Source organism: Talpa occidentalis, unplaced genomic scaffold (assembly GCF_014898055.3).
Source record: "Talpa occidentalis isolate TD23 unplaced genomic scaffold, MPIMG_talOcc4v2.1 talOcc4.11, whole genome shotgun sequence".
In the NCBI taxonomy this organism is placed as follows: Eukaryota; Metazoa; Chordata; class Mammalia; order Eulipotyphla; family Talpidae; genus Talpa; species Talpa occidentalis.
Genome location: NW_023601104.1, coordinates 86,844,048 through 86,858,878, shown reverse-complemented (window position 1 = coordinate 86,858,878; position 14,831 = coordinate 86,844,048). Strand labels below are relative to the sequence as shown.

The 14,831-nt window shown below is 39.3% G+C and overlaps 1 protein-coding gene across 1 annotated transcript in view; it reads left to right on the top strand.

Annotated features, from left to right (window-relative positions):
• LOC119238124 (thyrotropin receptor-like) overlaps window positions 1-14,831 on the top strand; it is a 135,776-nt gene that overhangs the window by 71,338 nt on the left and 49,607 nt on the right. Inside the window, 1 exon segment of the mRNA XM_054691878.1 lies at window positions 8,599-8,673. Within this exon segment, the coding sequence (XP_054547853.1) occupies window positions 8,599-8,673 (75 nt within the window).

Below are 14,831 nucleotides of genomic sequence, written 5' to 3'. Positions count from 1 at the left end.
ATCAACCAAACTTTCTTGCAATTTCTGAACACAGAGTGAAAACCCTCTGGTTTATTTTGTAAATGATGCTTTCCCATGTTGGATTTGCTGCAAGGATAGATACTAAACTAAGGAATTCTGATTTTAAATGTCAATGCATATTGCCAGCATTTAGCAAAAACATCAGCAGTTAAGGGACATAATGTTATTCTGTTTCATAAATGTGTTTCCTTCCTCTGCTGCACTCCCTCTGCCCGCCCCCCCCTTTTTTTGGCCATGTGATTTGGTAAATAGACTCAGAATTACAAAGGAACTCACAGTTCATCACCCCCACTTCTAATCATCCCCCAATGCCTTTTCAACCTCCTCCTGCCAAAGCACTATATTTAGCCTCACAATTTTCATTTAGATTTCATTCTGTGATATGAAGCAGGGTGGTAGAACATAAACACTAAAATTGTTTCTCCTAGCGACCTTGGGCTGACATTCCAATGACAAAAGGTACCCATTTATTTGATAACACCGTGCTAAAATGGTGGCCATTGCACCTTAGAGCCATCCACAGGGTCATGGCCTTCTTATCTGAACACGCATCCCTCAACCTCTGTGATACATGCTGTCAGTCATCCTGTTCTCCTTTGCTAACTTCTCCTCCATTTCTAAGCACTGGAGTTCTCTAGGACAAGTCCTATATCCTCTTCTCTTCATTCTACATTCTCCCCAGGTGATTTACTCAATAACTCTTAAATGTATATATCTAGCCAAGGCCTCTCTCTTAGTGTTGGGACATTTATGTGTGGATCCACTGGACACCTCCTCTCAGATGTCTCACATGTATCTCCCTACTTCAATAGCCAAAACTGAAATCTAGATCTCCTCCTAAAATCTATCACTCCTCTGGTATTTGCTGAGTCAGTAAATGGGACCTCAACAAATCCCAGCTATGCGAGGGGTATCACCCATGATACCTTCCTTTCTCATCACCCACTTCTAACCCTCACCATGTCCTGTTGATTCCACTACCCTCACATATATGAAAAGGATCCTCTTCCTCTCCACTGCCACCATCCTTGTCCAGGCCACCATCATCTTTTGCTTGGACTACGATAATTCATGTGCTCATTGGCCTACTCTAATTTGTTCTCTGCACCACCACAGAGTGATGTTTCTTGAGAAAAAATCGTAAGTATTCAACATAAACTTCCTATCCCAGCTTTTCAGCAGATGGCTGACCACCTCTGCTTCCTCATCTTGCTCCATTCCTGCACACCTATATTCCTTAGGGTTTTGAATAGAACAAGATATTGCTTATTTCAGGGCCTTCACATGCTTTAATGCTGTCTAGAAAGTTTCTCTCTATGCCCAGTTCATTCAACTTGTTTTTATTTTCAATCTAATATTACTTCACATACCTTTAACCCTAACCCACATCTAAATTTGATCCTTCATTTGAATCTATCATTGAACTATTTATTTTTATTTTATACAACTTCTTAAAATTTGTGATAACAATACAAATGTTTGATGACAATAAATGTTTCCACAAGATTGTGTGTTTTATATGAGATTTATCCACACCAAGCAACTAAGAAATCATGAAATTAAAACAATTCCCCAAAGGAACAATTAGATATATTCTGTACATTTTTAAAATTACATTCAGAATTTGAACTGATGAAAAATATGATTGATTGAACATTTATAGATGTGTGTATATACACATGCATGCGTATGCTTAGCATCCCTAGCTGAACCCATACCATATCCCAACCAATATGTTAAATGCTCAATGCAACAACATTTACTCTTAATCCTTGCAACAATTCTCTTAAGCAGTTACTATTATTTTAGAATTTTTTAAAAATGGGTAAATCATTGTTACCTCAATAAAAAAAATGTTCTAAAAAGTGGGGGAAAAAAGATATAAGGGTGAATTTGAGACATTTAGCACTTAAAAGTCCAATACAATGGATAATACACACAAAATGGGATTCAGTAACTATGTCTTTACATTAAGAGTGTATTTCATGTAGACACTGCATAAGTGGAGCCCCTGAACCTCTGTAAAAACATTCAGCATAACAATCTCAGTTTTTGTTTGGGGTAACTTATTGCAACAGTAGAGAGCTAGAAGAGGTAGCAATGATGTATCAGTTAACAATGAGTAAAAGACATTGAGAGAAAGCTCTAAGAATGGTAGGTTTCTTTGTAAGTTATTGAGAGGTGCAAATCCATTTTCCTGGGTTTTAAAATTAAGCTGGGATTCTGTTGGGACCCATAAACATACATGTAATAAAGTTTTATACCTGTAAAATGATGAAATACTGCAGAATTCCATCTTTTATTTAATTTCCTCTATAAAGAAGCTAATTGCTTATCATTGTTGCTATTAATATGGATTATTAATAGCAGATTATTAATAGCTACCAATTACTGAATGCCTTTTTTGGGCAAGTATGCTGCTAACAGTGCTTCACATATACTGTCCCATTTAATTTTGCAAATCTACGTTTACACTCTGTAAAATGAAGATGATAATGCACCCCTCACCATGCTCTTGCCCAGGTTAACTCAAGGAATTTTGGAGTCAGCATTTGAAACCAGGGTCTCCCTGGTGGCTCAAGGGGTTAAGATGCAACCTATGAAGCTATCTGCAGCCATTGCAGCACAAGTTTGATGCCCAGCCAGGGAGCTACCCACATGGCAAAGCAGACTTCTCCTGACTCGCCCGCTGCTCCCCTCTGCAGTGTATTTCAGTCAAGCTGTCTGTTCTGCTCCCCTCTCTGTCTCTGGTGAATCCTCTCACCCCCCACACCTCTGGCCTATATCCCAGTTCTTGTATGCATAAATAAATAAATCTTTTGAAACAAAAGACACCTGCTTCCAAAATGAAAGCAAAACCATAATACCTCTTTAGTTAAAAGCAGACCTAGTTCAAAATTATATTGCCCTCAGAATGATGTTTTTACTTGTATGTGTTTTTTTTATTACAAGTAAATAAAAATTTTACAACTGGGTAGATAAAATACATTATTTATGGTAAAATGTGATAAGATAATTCTGCTCATTCACTAAATTAATCAACTGGATTAACTGGAAGTATTAGGCACATCAGTCTTAGCCCCAATCATTAAAACATGAGAGTTGCTGAATGCATCTTCTAAGCAATTTGAAAATTTTCTTTCATAATGTTCTATTTCTTTTTTTTTTTTTTTTTTTTTATTTTTTTTTTAAATATTAAATTTTATTTTTATATTCCCCCATACAATTGCAAACGCCCCATTCTGACCCCAATCCTTCCCCTCCCGCCCCCCACCCCCCAAAAAGTGTCTCTGGTTCATAGTTTTTTGTTGATTTTGATTTTCACTTTCTTATATTCATTTTCCTGGTCCCTTATTTAAGTTTTCTAGATTCCTGCTATAAGTGAGACCATCCGGTATTTTTCTTTTTCTTTTTGGCTTATTTCGCTGAGCATGATCCCTTCCAGTGCCATCCATGTTGCTGCAAATTGCATGTGTTTATCTTTTTTGAATGCTGAGTAATATTCCATGGTATATATGTACCACATCTTCTTGATCCAGTCATCTATTTTGGGGCATTTGGGTTGTTTCCATAGCTTAGCTATTGTAAACAGGGCTGCTATAAACATAGGGGTGCAGGTGTTCTTTGGAATGGATGTTTCTGTGTCCTTTGGGTAAATACCTAGGAGTGGAATTGCTGGATCATATGGAAGCTCTCATAATGTTCTATTTCTAGTGGAAAATCTGCTGATAATTTTTTTCAGTCTGCTTCAAGAATCTGAGCATGTATAAAGTCTCCTTGAATTAACGCCTAGCATTTTTTATAATCTTCTTTTTAAAATTCCTTAATAAAAATGCATTAAACACTGAATATTAACCTTTGGTCCTGCCATCTCAGCTCTTAGTCTCTCTGGAGGACATCTCTTTTCCTTACTCTTGTGCTGCAATTACAAACAGGTTTCTTTCTCAGCATACCCAGCTTCCTCCCAGCATATTCCTCACATCATAGCTAACCCCCTGCACAAGTGGACCATAACTGCTTTACTCAAAATTGTGTGATTCAAATCATACTCCCAGGCATGCTTGAAACTCATTCAGATTTCCATTCTTCTCATCAGAGACTCTCTGGCACTTATCTCTACCCCTCCTTGCTCTCTCTGAAAAGGTTGTATCAACTGCTTTCATTTCTGACAATTACTGTCCGCATTAGGCTGAACCACTACCAGCCCACACCCGGTCTCTTTGCTTTAGTTATTTTTTTCAGATTTTTCAAAATATAACTGACATAAAACATTTTGTAAGTGTAGCTGTACCATGTGTTCATTTGATACAGCTTACGTAGTGCAAAATAATTACCATAGTAATAGTATTAGCAAATATTTTCATCCCATCACAAAATTACCATTTCTTTTTTTTGCAGTGAGAACAAGATCTATACTCTCAGTAACTTTCAAATATATAGTATAGTATTAGATATAATCACTATGCTTTAGTTTAACTCTCCTGAATTGCTTAATTTTTTACTAGCATTTTGTATCCTTTGATTAATTCAATTTTTCCTCATTTCCCAACTCCTAATCCCTCATGACCACCACTCTACTTTCTATTTCTCCGAATTTGGCTACTTTAGATTCCAAAATATAGATGATATCATACAGTATTTACCTCTCTCAACAGTCATTTTTAAACAATTCGTTTTAAGTATTGATCTGTCCTCTTACCTCAAAAAGTGATTTCCTTTCCCTGGTGTTCTCTTGAGGCATTCCTTGTCCATGTTTCACTTGTATTCCTCTTACATCCCTGCATACCCCCCCAAAAAAAAACCCACCTCTTCTTTTGTGTCTCTCTCCTCTCCATACAACCCCTCCTACCTCTCCCTTCTCTCACACCCAATGTATATTACAGTCTCTTAATCAGCTGCAGCCAATATCAGTGTTTCATTACCCTTTCCTTCTTGACCTCTAAAGCTAATTCAGTTGGGCAGCACTACATATCATTGTGACATTCTCTTGGGTCACGACTCAGGACTGCTTGTTCGATGATAACCTCCTATGACTTGGAAACAATGTAAGTGCCAGTGGCAAGTGATTGCATAAAGATGATGTGGAACTTAAACACAATGGAATACTACTCAGCTGTGAAAACAACATGGATAGACCTATATGGTCTATCTCATTCACCTACAGCCACACTTCCACCCACCTCTGCACTGAAACTGCTCTCAACATACATTGCCAACCTGATTGAAAATCCAGTGGCCTCTTTACAATCTCCATCCTCCTTAATAAAAGCTAACATTCATCTTTCCCCTACTATCTGCAAGGCATAGTTCTTAAGGTTTTAGATTTATTAGCCTACTAAGTCATTGACAGCTCTCTAAAGTCAGTTCATACTCTCCTTTTACACACACACACACACACACACACACACACACACACACAAAGCTCAGTCACACAGCTGGAAGTGGTAGAAACTTCCACTGCAGCCAGTGTGTCTTTTCTAACTCTGTGAAAACAACATGGATAGACCTATATGGTATTACGCTAAGTGAAATAAGTCAGATGGAGAAAAACAAACACTGTATGATTTCACTAATGCAGAAGTTAAGGAAACAAAATTAATGACCAAACCAAACAAAAACAGATTAATAATAAAACAGCAGAAGGGAAGGGAGAGTAAGTCAGGTAAAAGGGGTCAATTATGTGGAGAAGGCTGGAAACTAGACTTTTGGTGGCAAACATAATGTAGTGTATACAGATGTTGATTCATAATGGTGTGCACCTGAAACCTATGTAATATTATAAACCAACATTACTTCAATAACCAAAACGTTAATACAATTTTTTTAAAGTTTTTAAATGATAGTCTCTTACATAGCAATTTTTCAGACTACAAATCATATTCAATTTATAAACTCTCCTAGCTAATATTTGATTACTTCTGGCAGTAGTTGGAACCCTGCTTCCCACATGGAAAGCTCTGGCAAGTTTATCATTCACCACTAAGAGTGAGAACCCCACTGAAACAATGAAACGTTTTTCGAACATCAGAAGACACTGCATAACAAAAAATGCTTCTGTTGGGGAAAAAATGTGGCGGTATCACCCTTTTAGACTTCACACTATGCTACAAAGTGATAGTAATTAAAACAGCTTGGTATGGGAATAAAAACAGACATAAAAATAATAGAATAGAATTGAGAGCTAAGAAATGAAAACACATATAGTTAACTAATTTATGACGAAGGAACCAAGAGCATGCAATGGATAAAGGAGAGCCTTTTTATATAGTCTTGAGAAACCTGGACCATTATATGCAAAATAATGAAACAAAACCACTATTAGACATCATACACAAAAACTACCTCAAAATGGATTAAAGACTAGAAACTCTAAAATACATGAAAGAAAAAATGGACCATACACTATACTTGACATCAGCCTTGGAGATGTGTTTGGGTACTCAACTCCAATGGCAAGGGAAACAAAAGCAAAAATAAACCAATGGGCTTATGTCAAATTAAAAGCTTCTTCAGAGAAAGAAATAAAAACAAGAACATTCTACTGAATGGGAGAAGATATTTGCATATAATACATCTGAAAAGGGGTTAAAATCCAAAATATTCAAAAAATTAAGAAAACAGAACAATGAGGCCTCCCTGGTGGAGCAGGGGTTAAAGTCTCAGCAGCCACTGTAGTCTGAGTTCAATCCCTGGCCAGGGAGCTGACCCACGTGGCACAGCAGACCTTTCCTGACTAGCCCTCTACTCCCCTCAGCAGTGTATTTCAGTCAATCTGCCTGTTTTGCTCCCTACTCTGTCTCTGGTGAATCCTCTCACCCTCCACACCTCTGGCCTACACCCCAGTTCTTGTATGCATAAATAAATAAATAAAATTAGCCTTTTAAAAAAAAGAACAATAAATAATATGAACAAATTGTTTTAAAAAATTCCCAGAGAATCTGAACAGATACTTCTATTGGGATGGCAAATAGGTTCATGAAAGACATGCGGATGGCAAATAGGTTCATGAAAAGATGTTCATACTCTTATCATCATGAAATGCAAACTAAAATACCAATAAGATATCACCTCATTGGGCCTCCCCAATGGCGCAGTGGTTGAGCGCTGGGTTGCGAAGCTGCCCACAGCCTCTGCAGCGCCGGTTCGATCCCCAGCTGTTCCCAGGCCACCGGAGGAGGGTCCCACATGGCACACAGACCTCTCCTGCCGCCCGCTGCTTCCCTCAGCAGTGTACTTCGGTCCTTCTGCCTGCTCTGCTCCCTGCTCTGGCGCTGGTGAATTCTCTCACCCTCCTGTGCTTCTGACTGTACCCAGTGCATGTATAAATAAATAAACAAATCTTAAAAAAAAAAAAAGATACCACCTCACACCTGTGAGAATGGCTGGCATCCAAAAGAAGAGAAACAAGTGTGGGCAAGGAGGTAGAAAGAAGGGAATCCACTGTGTTTGGGGGAATGTAAATTGATATAGCCATTAAGGAAAGCAATGTGGACAGTCCTCAAAAATTAAAAACAAATTCCATATCATCCAGTTACCCACTTCTTGATATTTACCCAAGAAGTATAAAACCATAAATTTGAAGAGCTGTATACACCCCCACTTTTACCGCAGCACTATTTACAATAGGCAAGAACTGGAAATAACCTAAGTGCCCATCAATGGATGGGTGCATAAAGAAGAGGTGATGTATATAGACAACAGAATACTATTCAGCTATTTTTAGAAAATGAAATCCTGCCATTCTCAACAACATGGATGGACCTAGAGGAAATTATGCTTAGTGAAATAAACCAGACAGAAAAAGAAAAACATTGTGATTTCATTCATATGTGGTTGATAGAGAAAACAAACAGATTAACTAAATAAAACAAAAATACTTATGGACTATGAGATCAATTAATGGTTACTAGAAGAGAAGGAAAAGGGCATACTAGTGTGGAAGGACAGATTTAGACTTTTAGTGGTGATCTCATAACAGTATGTACACGTGTTGATTCTCAACAACTGTATTGTTGAGACTTGTATTATGTTATAATTGATATTACTTAAAAATAAAATTTAAAATAAACTTTAAACCAATCTATATATGTTTAATACACTTAAGTTTACCAAGAGAGTCTATTTTTAACAGAGCCACTTTCTAATTTCATTAATGTTAATTGCATATTTTGATAAGAATGTATATTAAAAAAAATACATGCTAGAGTCTTAAATTACTGACCTTGGAAAATAAACCCAAGTGAACTCTTAAGATTCACTACATCCACTACATCTGAAAATGCAATGGGCAGAGGAATCTTATTATGCTTATTATCCATCATTTATCCACTCAGCTTCCCAGTCTACAGCCAGGATGTTTGCTGTTGCTCATAATAAAGATCTGTCCTCAGCAAACCACTGGAGGGGGTTTTCTTTTAAATCTAAAAGGAATAAGAAAAGGTTTTAAAACTATGATTTGGAAAAAGTTCAGCCACAAATTCTCATGAACATTTATGAGATCCGATTTATGTTGTCTTACCTTTGATAAGAAAAGAAATGGATGTATTGTGGTGAATGTGTTCATTGTAATTTTCACAGAGAGATTCGGAATACTAGAAGCTTAACTTACATAGAACCTGGTGCCCTGAAAGAGCTCCCCCTTCTGAAGTTCCTGTGAGTATTAACCATTCTCCCGTCCTAACCTTCTTATGTAAAAAAGAATTATAATGCTACCTGCCAGGATTGTTCTAGAGAGTATGGCAGTGGGACAAGTCATATCCTGTGATTGACTCCCTCACACCCACCCCTACCTGCAGCAAGGTATCAGGTGAAATGAGGTACATTTGAAAACCCCATTCAAGGGTCAGCACATAGTGCTCTACCAGAGACCTGCTCCAAAAGACATGAGTGAGGAAATGCCATCATGTCTGTCTAGTCTTTAAATGGAGTAAACAAACTACAAAACATTGAGTGTCCACTGGTCAATTTGATTGAAATAGGTATTGCAACAATCAGAGTAATTGTTACAAAGGAAAAAAAGGCCATGAAGAATAAAATCCAATCTCTTGGAGGCTAAAGGGACAAACATGGAAGGGACAGTCCTTTGCTTTGGTGACACCCAATGAACTAACTGATTACCTTTATGAGAGCAGGGACCAGCTTTGTTCTCTGCATCTTTGTTGCTCAGCACAGAGAAAGTGCTCGTTATACCTGTGTTTGGTGGATATGTGTGTATGGACTCAGATCTTCTAAGCACCAGCTAAAAGAACCCTACCTTTATTCCCTTCTATTCTACTTAGATACATTTTCAAAAATTAGAGAACAAGAGCCTTCATTATTAAGAAAAACAAAAAAATGCATTTTCATTCCAACACCCTGAAATAAGCAGTATTAATATATTAGTTCATATATATTTATTCATTTATATTTTATTTAGTTCATATATATTTTATTTAAAAGGTTTTTAAGTAAAAGTAGATATTTCATATATGTGTTATGGAATAAATCTGTAATGATGACTAGAAGTTATCCTGGAAGAGAAGGAAGGGATAGAAAATAAATAATGGTGAATGGAATAATATTATAAAGATATGGAATCACAATATTTATTTATTTTTATATTGAAGTATGGGGGATGGGAGATGCCAGGAGTGGAGAAGGATATTGATTGAATCTGTGACTGAAGGGCTATCTGGAGATCAGTGAAAACTTATGGGACAAGCGATCAGTCACTCCCTTATGGACTTTTGAGTTTCAATAAATCAGTGACTCTGAAATAATGATCTCCTACTATGTGCAAGACCCTGTGTAGAACACATGGGATTTTAAAACATTGTCCTTATCTTCAAGAAGCTTACAATCAACTTGGGGGATTTATTGCATATGAAATTGAAAAGTTCCTCTCCTACAGGAGAATACTGAAGGTGACAAATGAGAGGTAAATGTTGCTTGACATCAAAAATGAGATGAACTTGTTTGTGGTTTTAAAGAACATAGAGGTCCTTGTCCCTAATAATAGAATTTCCAGCCCTTTCCTATATGGCCCCCACTTAACCCTTGGACCTTTCCAAAAACCCCCCAACCCACTCTTTCACATGAACACTTATTACATTTGAACTAGTTTGTTTACTGTTCTTCAAATGTACCTTTGAAGAATCTCACCTCTCTCCTTTGTAATCTGGAACTTTTCATTTGCTCTTTCTGACTCCTGGCTTCCTCTTCAAATCTTGTGTCTTCTCCTCTAAAGGAGTCAAGCCTGAATTTGCCCTAGATGATACATCAATGGAACTGGAGTTTTCTCTACTGGAAGACATTCTTGACAGTTTTATGAGTAGGTCTAATGCCATGCCAAAATGCTCAAAAAAAAAAAAAAATCTCTGCTTTCACCACCTACATTGTAGGAAGTGCACCAAATGTTAAACCAATTAAATCTGAGAGGCACCAGGAGCCTGGGAGTTTTTGCATTCATGCTACTTTATGCATGTCTTTTAATCTCAACATCTCGCCCTGATGACACAAACTTCAGAAAGTGAAGATGTTGTCCTTCACTGATTACCATCCTGGTCTGGACATATCTTTTAAATGGTATTGCTGACATGAACTCCTACAACACTGCCCCAGGAAAACCATTCTTGGTGAAATGATGAATACAATATAGGCAGGGGGGCGGAGCAACATGGCGGCGAGGAGACGCTGCGAGTAAGATCTCCCATTAAAAAAAGTTAATAGGGAGGAAAAGCGGCAGGTCCCAGTGAGAACTGGGACACGGAAGATAAACGGGTGACTCCAGCGAACTACCCGAAGAAGAAAGTGGCCATAAAAGAGGACCAGAAGGGAGGGAAGCGCAGAACCCTGCTCCCCTCCCCCGCCCACAGAGGCGGCACTCTCCGACCCGCAGAGAGGAGGAAAACACAAACCAAAACAACCACAAAGAACAACGACGCAGCAAGCGGGACTGTGAGCGGAAAGGAACTATTGCAGCCACCACACCCCGTGAACGGGAGCTGAGGCGAACCCTGCAGGATCCGCCGCGGCGGTGAGCGAACGGCTCCGGGCGCCATTAGAGAAGAACAAAGACCCCGGGAGACGCGCACACAGCCCGGGCTGCCGGTAAGCTGGCGCGGAAAAGCGGCGCGCTTGGCGCGCTTGAAAAGAAAACGCGGACCGGGATCGCGGCTGCCCAGGTCCCCGCGCCTGCGACCTAGGCTTGCGGGGAGATGCGCAGAGGTCCTCACTGAGGTGAAGGTCCCTCCCTGAGTGAGCAGGAAACCAGGCGTCCAGGCACGGGAGCGGTGCAAAAGGCGCCATTCCCGCGCCACTGAACTGGGCTACAGCCCGCGTCCTGGAACTGAGGGCTTTGGAACTGAGACCCGGGGCACGAAATTAGGGGCGTGGGTTCCCCACGACGGTGGGGCACAAGGCAGACACAGCACCCCAAAGCTTGAGGTGTACCCTACCATCCCCGCTCTGCTCCCTGACCCACGGGGTGGAAAATCAGCTCCCCAAGGGCTCTAGGAGAGATCTCTGGCGCCACCTAGCGACTTGAAGCCAGCACAGGCTCCTGAAGGAGCAAGTGGCCAGCTGGGGAGTTAGCCCACGCCAGGCCCCTTCCGAACAAGTAGTCTGAGCCCACAGGGAGAGCGAGCACCCACAGCCGGGGCAGACCAGGCGCGCAGAAGAGTGTGCCTGAGACTGGACGCGCAGGGAGTGTGTCCCACATCACCATTTTAGAACAGGGACATTTCTTCAGTAAAGACTACCTGCACAAGGCTTCCTCAGGAGCCAGAGGTGAGCAGGGGAAGTTCGCCCACGCCAGACCCCCTCTGGCCTGCCGTCCAAGCCCAGAGGGGGAACAGGAACCCACCGCTGGGGCAGACCAGGTGCACAGGGGAGTGTGTCCCCACATCGGCATTTTAGGACAGGGACCTTTCTCCAATAAAGACTGCTTGAAACTGACAGATGACTCCTGGAGGAACCAGAGGGAGCAGAGAAGCCCCACCCAAGATGCCGGCCAGTCCCAACAACACAGTGTCCCAACGCATACGGCAAATTAGAAAACAGACAGTAAGGAGGAGAAGAACCACACGCAACCTAGCAACTCTCCAGAGAAAAGCACACCACAAAAAGAAAACCAGCCCCCAGATGGCAACGACAGTAACTGGAAGAACTTCTGATCCTTCCAGAAAGAGAATTTAAAATTGCCGTGATTAAAAAACTGACAGAAGTCATAAAGGAAAACAATGATAAGGGAAAATAATCAACGATCAGAAGAATGAAATTGAGTCCCCAAGAGGAAAGTAAAAGAAATGCAGGAGATCAAAGAATTAGTGGAAGAACTAAAGAATTCTGGGAAAAGCAATGAAAGCAGAATTGATGAAATGGAAGAACGAATAAGTGCTCTTGAAGACACAGAATAAAAAGAACCAAAACAGAAAAGGAAAGAGAAGTACGAAGAAAAGAATGAAGAAAGACTTCGGGAACTATCTGACTCCATGAGGAAAGGAAATATAAGAGTTATAGGAATACCAGAAGGAGAGGAGAGAGAAGTAGGAACAGAGAAAATATTCAAAGAGATAATTGAAAGAACTTCCCAAATGTGAAGAAGGAGCTGAAAATTGATATACAAGAAGCAAGAAGAACACCAAACTTCCACGACGAAAGAAAAATACAGCAAGACACATAATAGTAAAGCTCCCTAGAATCCAGGACAAGGAAAAATAATGAAGCTGGCAAGAGGGAAGAAACAGATAACATTCAAAGGAAAGCCAATCAGGCTGACATCAGACTTCTCCGAAGAAACACTACGGGCAAGGAGAGAGTGGAGGGACATAGTCAACAGACTCCAAAAACAGATGCCAACCAAGATACTCTATCCCGCAAAGCTCTCTCTTCCTCTTTGAAGAAAGAATATGGACCTTCCCAGACAAACAGAAACTCCGAATTTCATTGCAACTAAACCCCCCACTCCAAAAATACTACAAGGAGTCCTAAAGCCAGAACCTCAGAGGGACGAATAACAATGAAAGAAGGCCAAAAAAAAAAAAAGTTATTAAAAGAATAAATAAATAAAATCAAAGGAAAGACAAACACAATGGCAAATACAGATGTTAACATATCAATATTAACTCTAAATGTAAATGGACTAAACTCTTCAATAAAAAAGACACAGAGTTGCAGCCTGGATTAAGAAACAAAACCCAACTTTTGCTGTCTCCAGGAACACATTTAGCTACAAAAGATAAAAATAGGCTCAAAGTTAAAGGATGGAAAACAATCCTACAAGCAAATGGACCAAAAAAGAAAGCAGGAACAGCTATACTTATATCAGATAAAACAGACTTCAAACTCAAAAAGATAAAAAGAGACCCCAATGGTCACTACATTATGATCAAGGGGACAATACTTCAAGAAGAAATAACACTCATTAACATATACTCACCAAACGAAGGAGCACCAAAATATATCAGACAACTGTTGTCCTCTCTGAAAACAGACATCAGAGAAAACACATACGTAGTGGGAGACTTCAACAACACCACTATCAACAATGGATAGATCAACAAGACAAAAAATAAGTAAAGAAACCAAACTCTAAATAAGAACCTAGACCAATTGGGCTTACAGACATCTATAGAACACTAAACCCCAAAAAAACGGAGTACACATTTTTCTCAAGCGCACACGGATCATTCTCCAGGATCGATCACATACTGGGGCACAAGACAAACATCAACAGATACACCAAGATTGAAATCATATCAACCATCTTTTCTGACCATGAAGGCATCAAACTAAATAAACCATAAAAAAAAAGAAGGCAAGGAACTTTCCTACCTCATGGAGATTAAAAACCACACTACTGGAAGACCACTGGACTAATGAGGAGATCAAAGAAGAAATTAAAAAATTTTTTGAATTGAACGACAAGGAGGACACCAATATCCTAAATGTATGGGATGCAGCAAAAGCAGTAATAAGAGGAAAATATATAGCAATAGAAGCTCACATCAAGAAACAAGAAAGAACTCAAAGAAAACAACCTAATCTCGAAGCTCAAGATCTAGAAAAGAACAACAAAAAAACCCCAAAACCAGTAGAAGAAAAGAAATAATAAAACCAAAGCAGAAATAAATGAAATTGAAACTAAAAAAACAATCCAAAAGATCAATGAAACCAAAAGCTGGTTCTTTGAAAAAAATCAATAAAATAGACAAACCCCTAGCCAGGCTCACAAAGGAAAAAAGGGAGAAAGCACAAATAAACAGGATCATCAATGAAAGAGGAGAAATCACAACGGACACAGAGCAAAATCAAAAGAAAATCAGTAACTACTATGAACAGTTATATGGAAACAAGCTTAACAATCTAGAGGAGATGGACAAATTCCTACAACTCTACAATCACCCAAAGCTAGATAAAGAAGAAAAGAACACCTAAACAGACCAATTACAATTAGCGAAATTGAAATGGTAATCAAAAACCCTCCCCAAAAAACAAAAGCCCAGGACCTGATGGATTTACAAATGAATTCTACCAAACATTCAGAGACGAATTAGTGCTATCCTTCACAAACTCTTCCAAAAAATTGAGAAGGAAGGAACAATACCAAACACGTTCTATGAAGCCAACATTACACTAATACCAAAACCGAACAAGGACAACACAAAAAAGGAAAATTACAGGCCAATCTCCCTAATGAACGCTGATGCAAAAATCCTCAATAAAATTTTAGCCATCAGAATCCAACAATGTATCCATAAGATAATTCACCATGACCAAGTAGGATTCATTCCAGGGCACAAGGATGGTTAACATCCGAAAATCAATCAACG